The following is a 12,319-nucleotide window of genomic DNA, read 5'->3' as shown; positions in this document are numbered from 1 at the left end:
GTTTCAGACAGGATGGGCAGTAGAGGCACCTGGGAAATATCTAAGACCTTGGGGAGCTGGTGCGGTGGCCCATAGCTCAAGTTCACATCTAGCCTGAGATTCTGTGCACACGCAGGCACATGTAGATACACACACACACACACACACACACACACACACACACGAATATGAACACCACGCAAGCCTTTGTCTGCCCTCCCTCACTTATAGACCACGCCCAGCCCCCAGCCATGGGCCCAGCCATGAGCTCAGGCCTGACCCCTGCCCCCCCCCAACCTCTGGAGCTGGAGGAGGAGCAGTGGACCGCCAGGCTGGCCTTGCTCCAGCAGTTTCTCTCAGCTCTTACCACAGAGGTCCACAGCGCCCACAGATGAGGACACCGGAGCCAGACAGAGAGTTACTCTTCCAAGGTCACCCAGTGGCAGAGCCAGGATGCCCTGCTCCTGTCCCCTCCTGGCCCCCAGTATCTTCGGGGCTGAGTTGGGATCAGACAGTCCTGGGCTGCCTGCTGTCCAGTGCCCCATGGCACCGGCCCCACGACTTGGACTGGCTACTGTCCTCCCCCCATGCCTCGGTTCCTTCCTCTGTCAGACAGGCTTGGAGCTGTGACCTGACTCCGAGAGAGGTGGGGACAGGCTCCTAGACTGAGGCTGGAGAGTGGCTGCACAGACTTCGGGGCAGGAAGAGTTCTGCGCGCCAGGCCCTGGCGTGACTGCCAACCTGTCCTAGCTGTAGCTCTCCAGGAGGGCGGAGGCCACACTGGGGATCTAGCCAGAGCTCCATCCCCCGGCCCACGCACTTGCCTCTGGCTTCTACAAATCAGAGCATGGGCCTAGGCTGCTTTCCAAGCCAGCAGGCCGGCCTGTCCCAGATGGCCACCCCTAGCCGCCAAACAGACAGGCTCCAGCGGGCCCGTGTCTCTCGGCAGATGGCGTGTGAGTGTTGGCAGAGCCAGGCCTCCCACCGAGGCAGGAGCGAACTCAGGCTTGGCCTTAGGCACCACACACCTGACCACTGGCCCCTCCATGCCAGCCACTGCTCAGATGACACACGGGGACCACCTGGCCCAGTGCACTCCTTCAGCCTGGCAAGTGGGGTTCTTTGGCAGACTATTGAATCGTGTTGTTTTCTTTTCAGTCAGGCCCTCACTCTGTGTCCAAGCCTGGCGGGAACTCTCAGTCCTACTGCTTAGTGTCCTGCACGCTGGACCGCGGGCATGTGCTGCTGTGCCTAGTCAGGCCCTGGCTTTGAGAGGCCTGGGAGTTTGGGTTTTTACCGTGTGTGTGTGGTGTGGTGTGTGTGTGTGTGTGTGTGTGTGTGTGTGTAAAATACCTAATGCTGATTGTTGGGAGTTTCAGCAAACATAAGTGGGCAAAGTAGAAAGGGAAAGGTCTTACAAAGTAAAGAAAGCAAGTGTGATCCTGTTGGGGGTTTTGCATGTTCAGTCAGCCCATCTGGTTTCACGTGTGCACCTTTCCATATCTCTGCTGCATCCTGTGGGAGAGTGGGGGAGGGGATACCCCCTCTTCCGTTGGCCTTTTAAGGTTTTGGCTTATCTGTGGCTTTGCCCACAGCAGTGAGGATGTCCGTCCGCCCAGCTCCCACTGTGTTCCAGGCACAGCAGTGAGCTCTCCGTGTGAGCTTCCATACTGGGTCCTTCGACTAGCCAACGCTGGCCTGAAGGCTCAGTCCTGTTTGGTTTGCAGAGTGTGTGAGTTGCAGGGGTGTGCAGCCACACCTGGCCAGGGTCGGCATCCTTGGTCCCATTTTGTCAATGAGGAAATAAGACTCTAAAGTGGAAATATTGCAAGTCCCAGGCCAGCCAGGGCCATACAGCAAAACTCTGTATCAGTAAAAATCTCCATAGGTCAAATACGGCAGGGCACTCTTGTAATCCTCGTGCTTGAGGGGTGCATGAGTTCGAGACCAGCCTGGGCTCTGTGGAACAGTCTCAAAAATTAACAAGAATGGAGGGAAGAAATGAGGAAGGGCATGAGGAGGAATTTAGCGATGTGCTCAGAGCTAGGGAGAAAGTGAGGCCAGGATCCCAACACAGGCGACAGCTCCCTGAGCTCCCTGAAGGCTACCGGCCACCAAGAGCGGCCAGCATACACAGGAGGACATAAAGGGCCTGACTCTCACAGCCAGGCCCCTCTTTGCTTATGTGGCACTGTGTCCTTTCACAGCTCACTTGGTTCATCACCCTCAGTAAAAGGGTACCAGGAGTCAGAGGGCCCGCAGCAGGAGAGGAGGGGCTGGCAGGGGACAGGGGCCGGGGCGCTGGGAGGAGGGGCTGAGGGCCGAGGACCCAGCAGTCACCAGGAGCAAGTGCAACCGAGGGCCACCTGTCCCCAGAGCAGGCTTTTTGGTCCACACTGGCCCTTGGCTGCAGCAAAGAGCAGAGCGCTGCAGAGCGGGCTCAGCAGGATGCGAAGACGCCGAGCATCCCCTGGGCGCATTTAGGAGACCCAGGACCACAGGGCTCCCCAGACCAGAGAGCGAGACCCTTGGCGTCATCACTGCTCCTGTGCTTCATGCTTGCTTTGCTCAGGATAAGAGTGTGTGTGTGCGTGTGTGTGTGCATGCGCGTGTGCGTGCGCGTGTGTGCACATGTGTACATGCACATGTGTGTGTGTGCTTGTGTGCGCACGTGTGTCTGTTGCGTGTTTGCGTGCACATGTGTGTGCCTGTGTGTGAGCATGCATGAGTGTGTGTGCGCGTATGTGTGTATATGAGCTGTGTGTGTGTGTGTGTGTGTGTGTGTGTGTGTGTGTGTGTGTTAATGAGCCTTGTCAGAACAGGAGCTCCCAGCCATGAGGCCAGCCCAGTCCTTGCACGCCTCTTGCCTGGCTCCTGTTTGGCAGGGCGGGCTGCGTGCCTGGCAGCAGAACCAAGGCTTTTGCCGCTATTGACTGAGGAGAGCGTGTTTTTACAGTTAACACCCTCATCTTTTGTGTTTACACCGCAGCTGCGAGTGTGTTGGGGTGCTTGGAGCAGGCCGTCGGGGAGGGCCTCCCCCTGTGGTATGTCAAGTACGTGTCTGTGCATTCTTGCTGCGGCTTCCACGCACTCTGCCTGCCCCAACCTGGTGGCTAGAATCAAGCTAGTGTCGAGAGGGCATGTTTTCGGGGGGCTCTCCAGACTAGCGGGGTGTAAATTGGACCAGCCACTTGGAAAACTACCTGACAGTGTCTGTGAATCTGAAGATCAGCATGTCTGGCTGAGTTAGCAATCTGTCTCCTAGGTATAAACCCAAGAGGAGATGTGTCCCCGGGTACTGAGCGGCGCCTCCCGGGGCGTGGGGGGGCTTGGGGGGGTTGGAAGGGTTGGGGGGACGCCGCCAACAATGCTGCTGCTCTCTGCCGTGAAACACTGGAAGCACTGTGCACGCAGGCACCAGCAGTGGCTAAATCCCCGGCTCTGCAGACGTCCCCCTGTCAGCGCACCATAGTGGGGTCCCAACCGCACACTCCTCAGAGAAACAAACCAAGCTGGGCACGGCGGGGCATCTGTCACCCTGGACCTTGGGAGGCTGAGACATGGATCTCAAGTTCAAGCCCACCCCAGACCCTAGAATGAGACCCTGTCTCAAAAACAGAAAGAAACCGAGCATGGTGGCCCGAGCCTGTGACCTCAGCACTGCAGAGGGAGGAGCAGGAGGCGGGAATCTGAGGCCAGCCTGGGCTACACGAGATCCTGGCTAGCCCACCATGGTCCCGTCCCCAGCCCCCAGCACACGCCTGACAAAATGACTGAAAGATGCAAGAAAGTCCGAAGCGGGCAGGAAGAAACCAGCCCTGGAGGTCAGAGTGCCCCAGTTATCTGGGTGATAACTGTTTAGGTATTTAGCCTTTTGTGTGTATTATAACAATTATATATATGCAGGTTGTGCTAGGTGGCAAATTTAGTATTTTTTGGTTTTTGGTTTTTTGGTTCAGTTTTTTTTTTTTTTTTAAGATTTATTTATTACATATACAGTGTTCTGCCTGCATGTACACCCACACACCAGAAGAGGGCACCAGATCTCACTATAGATGGTTGTGAGCCACCGCGTGGTTGCTGGGAATTGAACTCAGGACCTCTGGAAGAGCAGCCAGTGTTCTTAACCGCTGAGCCATCTCTCCAGCCCTTTTTTTGGTTTGTTTTTGTTTTTGTTTTTCGAGGCAGGGTTTCTCTATGTTAGATTGATCATCCAGGACTCACTTTGTAGACCAGGCTGGCCTCGAACTCACAGCGATCCACCTGCCTCTGCCTCTGCCTCCCAACTGCTGGAATTAAAGGCATGCACCACCACACCCAGCTAAGTTTAATATCTTGAGGCATCTTGGTGTTGCATGCCTTTAGTCACAGCACTCAGAAGGCTGAGACAGGAGCTCTGCAAGTTCAAGGTCGGCCTAGGTTATATAGCAAGACCTTGTCTCAACAACAATAACAAGAAAAAAGATAAAGCTCTCAGGAGACGAAGGAGGCGGATGTGAGTCGGAGGCCAGCCTGGTCTACAGAGTGATTTCCAGGACAGTCAGGGCAGAAGAGAGAGGTGGGGGAGGGGAAAGGGGACACTAGGAAGAAAGCTAATCTTTACACTGATGTCCCCCAGCAAGAAAGCATGGGCAGTAAAAGGTCAGGAGCAGACAGGGTTCTCACATTTCATTGCCTAGAATTGGTCACGTGATCAGCTGTGGGAAAAACTTGGAAAGCAGTAACATCCAAGGACACGGGGAAGGGCTGTGGGGTGGCCTTTGACTAAGTAGTCCCAACCTCCGTGGCACAGCAGAGCCAACTGAGAGGGTTTAAAGCGTGCCGCGCTCACCCAGACACACATGTACGCACACGTGTGTGCCCAGCCCCACCCCAGAGCAAACTGGAGCACCCAGTGATGTTTCTCACGAAACTGGCTGAACCACAAGGAGAGCTACCTGAAGACCCAGGCCAGCACCAGCATCCTAGGCAGGCAGGTCTCCTTGTCTGTAACACAAGCCCTGGCAGGAAGGACTGAGGGCCCCTGCCTTGGGGAGCCTCTTGTTTGCCCGGGGTCCCCCTCCCCTCCCGCCTGTCGGTTCCTGGGGGTCTTGGCCCGGTCTCTGCACCTGGAATGGGGTTAGCACAGCCAGCCTCCCTCGCTTAGGACTGCCTGGTTTTGTCCTTCGGTCAGAGTCCCAGGCAGGGAGGTCCTGGCTCTGAGCTCTTATGACCTCTCTCATCTTCCCTGCCCCCTTTTGGGGGAGGAGCAGGGATTGATTTGATTTGGGTATAGGTTTTTGTTTGTTTTGTTTGTTTTTGAGTAGGGAAGCTAACCTCTAACTCTGTAGCCAAAGATGTTCTAATGCCTCGTCTCTACCTCCCCAAAGCTAGGATGACAGCCCACCACACCCAGCTGCCGTCTTCTTCTACCGAGACAGTCTCACTGTGTATCCCAGGCTGCCCTTGGCCTCAGAATCCTCCAGCCTTGACCTTCACACTGCCTGGGGTTCCAGAAGTGATCACCAGGGCCTAGCTGCACCCATCTGTCAATGCCCGCCCCCCAGACACCCCTGACCAGCTCCCCGCCCCCCAGGCACCCCTGACCACCCCTCCTCTCTGTCAAGCAGCTCACCACGCTTCGGGGTTCCCTTCTTGAGGACGCCACGCCCACGGCCACCAAGCACGGGACGGGGCGGGGCCTGCCCCTGAAGGATGCTCTGGAGTACGTCATCCCTGAGCTCAACATCCAGTGCCTGCGCCTGGCCCTCAGCACCCCCAAAGTCACCGAGCAGCTGCTAAAACTTGACGAACAAGGGGTGAGCCTTCAGCCCCACCCCCGCAGCCCTTCCCGGCTCCATCTCTGCGCTTATTTTTACCAAGTAACGACTTCTCTCATAAGCTAGATTGAGCAGCAGGAGGGGCGCCATTGGCACATCGTGAGGGTACCAAGAGCAGTGTCACAGAAACAGCCTGGGAGTGAGAGTGACACTGCAAGTTTTATGTGAGAGAGGGAGAGAGAAGGCGCGCCAGCACACGAACACAAACCCACTTGCTGCCATCTGGCCCGTCCATAGCCTCTGCCGTTGCTTTTTGGACTTCCAGGCATGTGCAGACCCCAGGGAGCTGAGGTTTCTCCCTGGCACAGTCTCATCCCATGCCCAGACATCTCCTGTAGGAGCCCAGCCCCAGCTCCCAGCGCTGCCTTAGGAACATCTTAACACTTGCACAGTCAGAGAGAGACAGATGACAGGGTGTGTGCCTTCCTGTGCCACTTGGTCCCTTCCTACTGGCTGCAGCTTGAGCCTAGCAGTGCCTGGGTCCAGCTCCTCAGGATTCCCCACGCCCCGTCCCCTCCGGCCCCCAGCACCTCAGGACTCCCCACACCCCGTCCCCTCCGACCCCCAGCACCTCAGGACTCCCCGCACCCCGTCCCCTCCGACCCCCAGCACCTCACGACCCGGACCCTTCATGCCCACTCTGCTGTCCCACCCACAGCTGTGCCGCAAGCACAAGGTCGGCATCCTCTACTGCAAGGCGGGCCAGGGCTCCGAGGAGGACATGTACAACAACGAGGAGGCGGGCCCGGCCTTCGAGGAGTTCCTGGAACTGCTGGGCGAGAAGGTGTGTCTGAAGGGCTTCTCCAAGTACGCCGCCCAGCTGGACGTCAAGAGTAAGTGGGAGCGCTCGGGAGGCGGAGGCGGGCAGGTCGCTGCGTGTGAGCGTGTGAGCGTGGCCAGGGCTGCACAGAGAAACCCTGTCCCAAAACACCAAAACAAATGCCTGGCAGTGGTGACGCACGCCTTTAATCCCAGCACTCAGAAGGCAGAGGCAGGGGGATCGCTGTGAGTTCAAGGCCAGCCTGGTCTACAAAGTCCAGGACAGCCAAGGCTACACAGAGAGACCCTGTCTCGGAAAACCAAAAAAAAAAAAGAAAGAAAGAAAAAAAAAGAAAGAAAGAAAGAAAAGAAAAGAAAAACAAAAAACAAAAACAAAAAAGCCAAAATAAAAGTAAGTGCCTTGGGGCAGGGCTTTAATCCCAGCTCTTGAAAGGCAGATGCAGGTGGGTTTCTAGATGAGTTTGAGGACATCCTAGTCTACATAGTGGACTCCAGGCCAACCAAGGCTACAGAGCAAGACCCTTCCTCATAAGTAAATAAGTAAATAAAATAGATGGATGGATGGATGGATGGATGGACAGATAACGAGGTAAATGCTAGATGGATGATGAGTGGGGCCGAGGGAGGCATCAAGACCTGCCTCAGGATGGAGCGCTCCCCAGCAGGCCCTAGATTACACACACACACACACACACATATGCACGCACACACACTTGTCTGACCAGCAGAAGCTCCCAGGTGCCACCGTGAGAGTGCAGGCCACCGTGAGGATTACTATTGTCCCCACTCAGGAAAACAGCATCATGTGTCCCAGGGAGGTTTGACGTCGGTCCCTGTGTCTGACTCGGCAGCTGTCCTGCAGGCTCTGCCACGGGCGTCAGGGGTGAGGCCTGGGCACAGCCACGGGCACCTGCAGCAGCACACCCCAGGAGCTCCACGGGACCCTGTGTGATGTTTGCAGAGCAGGGACACCAGTGAGGACCACGCGTCACACATAGTACATCTCGGGAGAGCATGTGCTAAAGGATGCCTCTTCTGTGCCAAGTATTTTCTGAGCGTGGCAGTACAGCGAGGGTTTGTTTGCATGTAGTAAACTCTAAAGACACTTGTGCGGCTAGGTGTGCATGGTATATACAACCCAGCACTCAGGAGGCCGCGTCAGGAGGATTGAGTGTGAGGCCAGCCTGGACTGCACGGCTAGACTTTATTATTGTTGTTGTTGTTAATTTTCATTAATTTTAATTTATTATTGTTATTATTATATAATGGGAGATTTCTTTTTTCTTTTTTTCATTTTCTTTTTTTTTTAAACACATGGTTGTTCCCCCCCAAGGATTTATTTATTATTATGTATACAGTATGCATCAGATCACATTACAGATGGCTGTGAGCCACCATGTGGTTGCTGGGAATTGAACTCAGGACCTCTGGAAGCGCAGTCAGTGCTCTTAACCGCTGAGCCATCTCTCCAGTCCTATTTCCTTCATTTTCAAAGAGTGTCAGTAAAAGCATCGGGTTAAAAGCTAACAGATGGGGAGCTGGAGAGACAGCTCAGAGGTTAAGAGCACTGCCTGCGCTTCCAAAGGTCCTGAGTTCAATTCCCAGCAACCACATGGTGGCTCACAGCCATCTATAGTGAGATATGGCGCCCTCTTCTGGCCTGCAGGCGTACATGCAGGCAAAGTACTGTGTACATAATAAATAAATAAATCATTAAAAAAAAAAAAAAGCTAACAGATGGCCTCTGGGATCCCGTGGGATTGAGCAGAAGCCCAGAGGCTTTCAGGGAGGGACTGTGACACTAACCGATGTTTCTGTCCCAGCGGACTCCACGGGGACCCACTCGCTCTACACGACGTACCAGGACTACGAGATCATGTTCCACGTCTCCACCCTGCTCCCTTACACCCCCAACAACAGGCAGCAGGTCAGTGGGCCCCAGCCAGGGCACAGTCTACCTCCTCCTCCTCCTCCTCCTCCTCCTCCACTCTCAAGACCGGTGGCCACCTGCCAAGCCCATCCACCCGCCCGGGGATGCCTCTGCTGCCATGGTCCTGTGATTCGGAGGGAGGTCTTGGGTCTTGGATGCCCTCAGGGTACCACGGCCCTTTCCCTGGGAGTTCTAGATGCTCCTCGGTGTGAGGTGATGCCTGGCTGATAGCACATCTCCCGCTGCTCCTGCCTCTCTGCTTCCTCCGCCTCTCCCATCTTCCTTCAGTGGTTTTTGAGTTGCCGGCAGTTTTATGAGCGAGGAAAGTAAGTGAGTCAACAGAACCCGACCACAACCTCACACCAGATTGGCAGGGGCAGCCAGATCTCTGAGTTCTCGAAGCCAGCCTTGTCTACAGAGCGAGTTCCAGGGCAGTCAGGGCCACACAGGGAAACCCTGTCTCAAAAAAAAAAAACAAACAAACAGGGCCGGGTGTGGTGGCGCACACCTTTCTTGGGAGGCAGAGGCAGGAGGATCGCTGTGAGTTCGAGGCCAGCCTGGTCTACAAAGTGAGTCCAGGACAGCCAGGGCTACACAGAGAGACCCTGTCTCAAAAAAACAAACACAGAAAGGACTCCTTGCCCCCACAGATCTTCCCAGTGACGGCAGGGATGCTCCCCGACAGGCCGTGCTCTCAGCCCACCACCCTGCCACACCAGAAGAAAGAGGCTGGCTAGGCCTGCAGTGTAGTGGTCCATGAGCCAAGCCTGAAACATAACCCCAGAAAGGGAGAATGGTTCAGGAGCGAGGGGGGTGGCCTCCCAGAGGGTTCCAGGGAAACAAAGGGCAGGAGCTGGGAGACAGCAGTAGACACACTGCTGGGGCCTCAGGAGACTGCAGCTGTGCTGGCTCCCGCTCCTGGGCAGGGTAAGCCTGCTGAGCTAGCGAGACAGCTCTTCCTACCTTTTAGTGGGCAGGAACCCAGAAAAAAAGGTTTTTTGGTTTTTTGGTTTTTTGGTTTTTTGGTTTTTTCTTTGTAAGTATAGCTCACAGTGTAGGTTCTGTAGGCCAAAACTATGAAATAGAAGCCACTTCCTAAGGGTATCCTACGAGCATGCTCTCAAGAGCCTCGGCATCAGGACTAAACATAAACCTGAGTCCTTCGCCCCTTGCTAGCTCTGTGACCTCAGGAAAGAGATGGCCCCTCCCTGAGCCACGGGTCCTTCCTCCACACAGCGGCAGCGTGGGTGCTGGGAGAGATGCTTGCTTCCATGCACAGGCCCTGAGCATGAGGCAGCTAGTACCGTTAGGAAGCAGGGGCCAGTCTGAGGACTGGGGACTGGAGAAAGCTTGTCCTGTAGAGTAAAAACCAAAAGCCAGTTGGGGGAGAGGGTGTCGCACCCCATGCCTTCATCCCTGCATGACAGAAGGCAGGCCACTCTTCTCTGCGCCAAGTTGTCCCATCTTACCAAAAGCAGCCACAAGGGCATGAATTTAAGGCGGGCCTAGGCGGTAAGCCTCACACGGGGTCAACCGCAGGAAGCAAGTCTCGTGCGCAGCAGCCTCCTTCATATAGATCCAAGGCATAAAGAACTAGAAAACCAACAGACCCAGACCTGGAGAGACGGCTCAGTGCTCAGGAGCGCTGGCTGCCCTTCCAGAGGCCCAGGTGTGACTCCCAGAACCTACATGGTATCTTACAGCTGCCTGTAACTCCAGTCCTGGTGCGCATCCGATAACGCCTTCTGGCCTCCGAGGGCACTAGGCACACACACGGCACACAGACATGCGTGCAGGGAAAACGCTGTACACATAACAATTTAAAAATTTTAAATATCATTCACGCCAGGCATGATGCCGCACGCCTGTAATCCCAGTCCTAGAGAGGCCCAGGAGGACCTCCGTTAGTTTCAGGCCAGCCTGGTCTACTTCACGCCAGCCTGGTCCACTTTAGGATTCCCAGGACGGCCAAGGCTACGGAGAAGAAAGACCTTGTTTCAAAACAAACACATGAAAAAGAACTAACAGGCTGGGTAAAGGGGTCCAGGCCAGGGGTGCCAGGCTGGGCACTTTAGGAAAACTGTCTCAAAATAAAATAGTTAAGAACAAGACAGAAACCAAGCGTGGTGTCCAGCTCCCTTCACGGGGCAGGAGGATCAGGGGGCGGAGATTTTCCTCCGCTGCTTCCTGAGTTTGAGTCCTAGCCTGGCCTACATGAGACCCAGCTCCCCAGCCTCCAGAAAAGGAGTAAAAAGGGGGGAGGGGGAGGTCAGTGTAATCTTGGCAAAGGAACAAGACACCTTGAGAACACCAGTCTGGCCTCCCTTGGAGACAAGCAGGAGAGAGAGGCCATGGCTCCCTGGGCCGTCCGAACCTCAATTCAGGAGTCCAGGAGAGAGAGAGTCACCCAGAGTCATCCCTGCCCAGGCTCTGCCACTGTCCATAGGGGGCCCGAGCAGATCAAAGGCCACCACCCTGCAGTGACTGCGGCTTGCCACACACGGCAGGATGTCAGGCTGTTCGCTAGGAACTAAGGGTCTGGTCACAGGCAGCAAGCAGAGCCACGCCCTGTGTCCTTGCCCCTGACCACCTGAATGGGAAGAGAGCGATCAGGGACAGGGACAGGGACAGGGAAAGACTCTGTGAGGAACGTGGCCCTAAGTGCTGGGTAAGGAACAAGAAAGCAAAGGCATGCCGGGGTAGGACGGGCCTTGGGGATTTGCTGTAGATGACAGAAATTTCCTCAGAGATTGGGGGAGCTGAGGAGGAAGGAAGCCACTGGGGCTCCGAGGCCATAGCGACAGGCAGTCCCGCCACTTATAAGAGGGAGGCTTTTCTGGAGTGTTTGAAGGGGGCGCTGGGGTGGGGGGTGGGGCAGGAGGGGTTCCTCTTGGCTCTGTCTTTCCCTTGACTCCTGACTCCGGCGCTCACATGCGCCCTCTGGTGGGCGTGGGCGTGGGGAGGGTTCCTGGCGCCGGCCTGTGACCCTCCCCTCCTCCCGTCTGCTTCCAGCTGCTGAGGAAGAGGCACATTGGGAACGACATCGTGACCATCATCTTCCAGGAGCCAGGCGCCTTACCTTTCACCCCTAAGAGCATCCGCTCCCACTTCCAGCACGTCTTCATCATTGTCCGCGTCCATAACCCGTGCACGGAGAATGTCTGTTATAGGTATGGGCCACCCATGACCTGTTCGCCACAGGCAGGCAGGAGGGTGCGCGTAGACACGGGCCCCACCTCACCTCAGGGGGTATGGCCACCCGTGTCCTGTTCGCCACATGCAGGCAGGCCGTGAGATGCTGAGGAGGGTGCGCGTAGACACGGGCCCCACCTCACCTCACTTACTGGCTCCCCGGTTCCCATCTGAGCCTATGGTTCTTAGAACCTTCGCTTGGAAAACCCACCTGGGTATGGCTCACAGGAAGACACGCTCGTGTTTACTGGCTCTTGGGCACACCATGGGAAGATGCAGCTGCGTGTACCACGGCTTCCAGGAGCTTCATTTTCTTTCTTTTAATATTTTATTTAATTTTTAATTGATGTGCGTTGGTGTGAGGGTGTCAGATCTTGGAGTTACAGACAGTTGTGAGCTGCCATGTGGGTGCTGGGAACTGAACCCGGGTCCTTTGGAAGAGCAGGCAGTGCTCTTAACCGCTGGGCCATCTCTCCGGCCGCAGGAGCTTCATTTTCTATCCACACTCAATTTAACATCCTCCCAGCAAGGGGGGTGGAGCTTGACTGGCCAGGAGGCGGAGCCCAGTTCACAGAAAGCTTGTCTGGCTTGTGCAGAGTCCTAGCACTGCATGAACCAA

The 12,319-nt window shown here is 55.7% G+C and overlaps 1 protein-coding gene across 4 annotated transcripts in view; it reads left to right on the top strand.

Annotated features, from left to right (window-relative positions):
- The window catches only part of SIPA1L3 (signal induced proliferation associated 1 like 3), a 216,770-nt gene that overhangs the window by 132,360 nt on the left and 72,091 nt on the right, over window positions 1–12,319 (top strand). For all 4 annotated transcript variants that reach the window (XM_084771148.1, XM_084771145.1, XM_084771146.1 and 1 more), the window contains exons 5-8: window positions 5,589–5,777; window positions 6,457–6,631; window positions 8,402–8,505; window positions 11,521–11,678. In XM_084771148.1, the coding sequence (XP_084627274.1) occupies window positions 5,589–5,777; window positions 6,457–6,631; window positions 8,402–8,505; window positions 11,521–11,678 (626 nt within the window). The remainder of the gene's footprint in view (window positions 1–5,588; window positions 5,778–6,456; window positions 6,632–8,401; window positions 8,506–11,520; window positions 11,679–12,319) is intronic.

This window comes from Acomys minous (genome assembly GCF_964271855.1).
Source record: "Acomys minous genome assembly, chromosome: 20".
NCBI lineage: Eukaryota > Metazoa > Chordata > Mammalia > Rodentia > Muridae > Acomys > Acomys minous.
The sequence above is the reverse complement of the archived record's forward strand: the minus strand, read 5'-3'. Positions and strand labels throughout refer to the sequence as shown.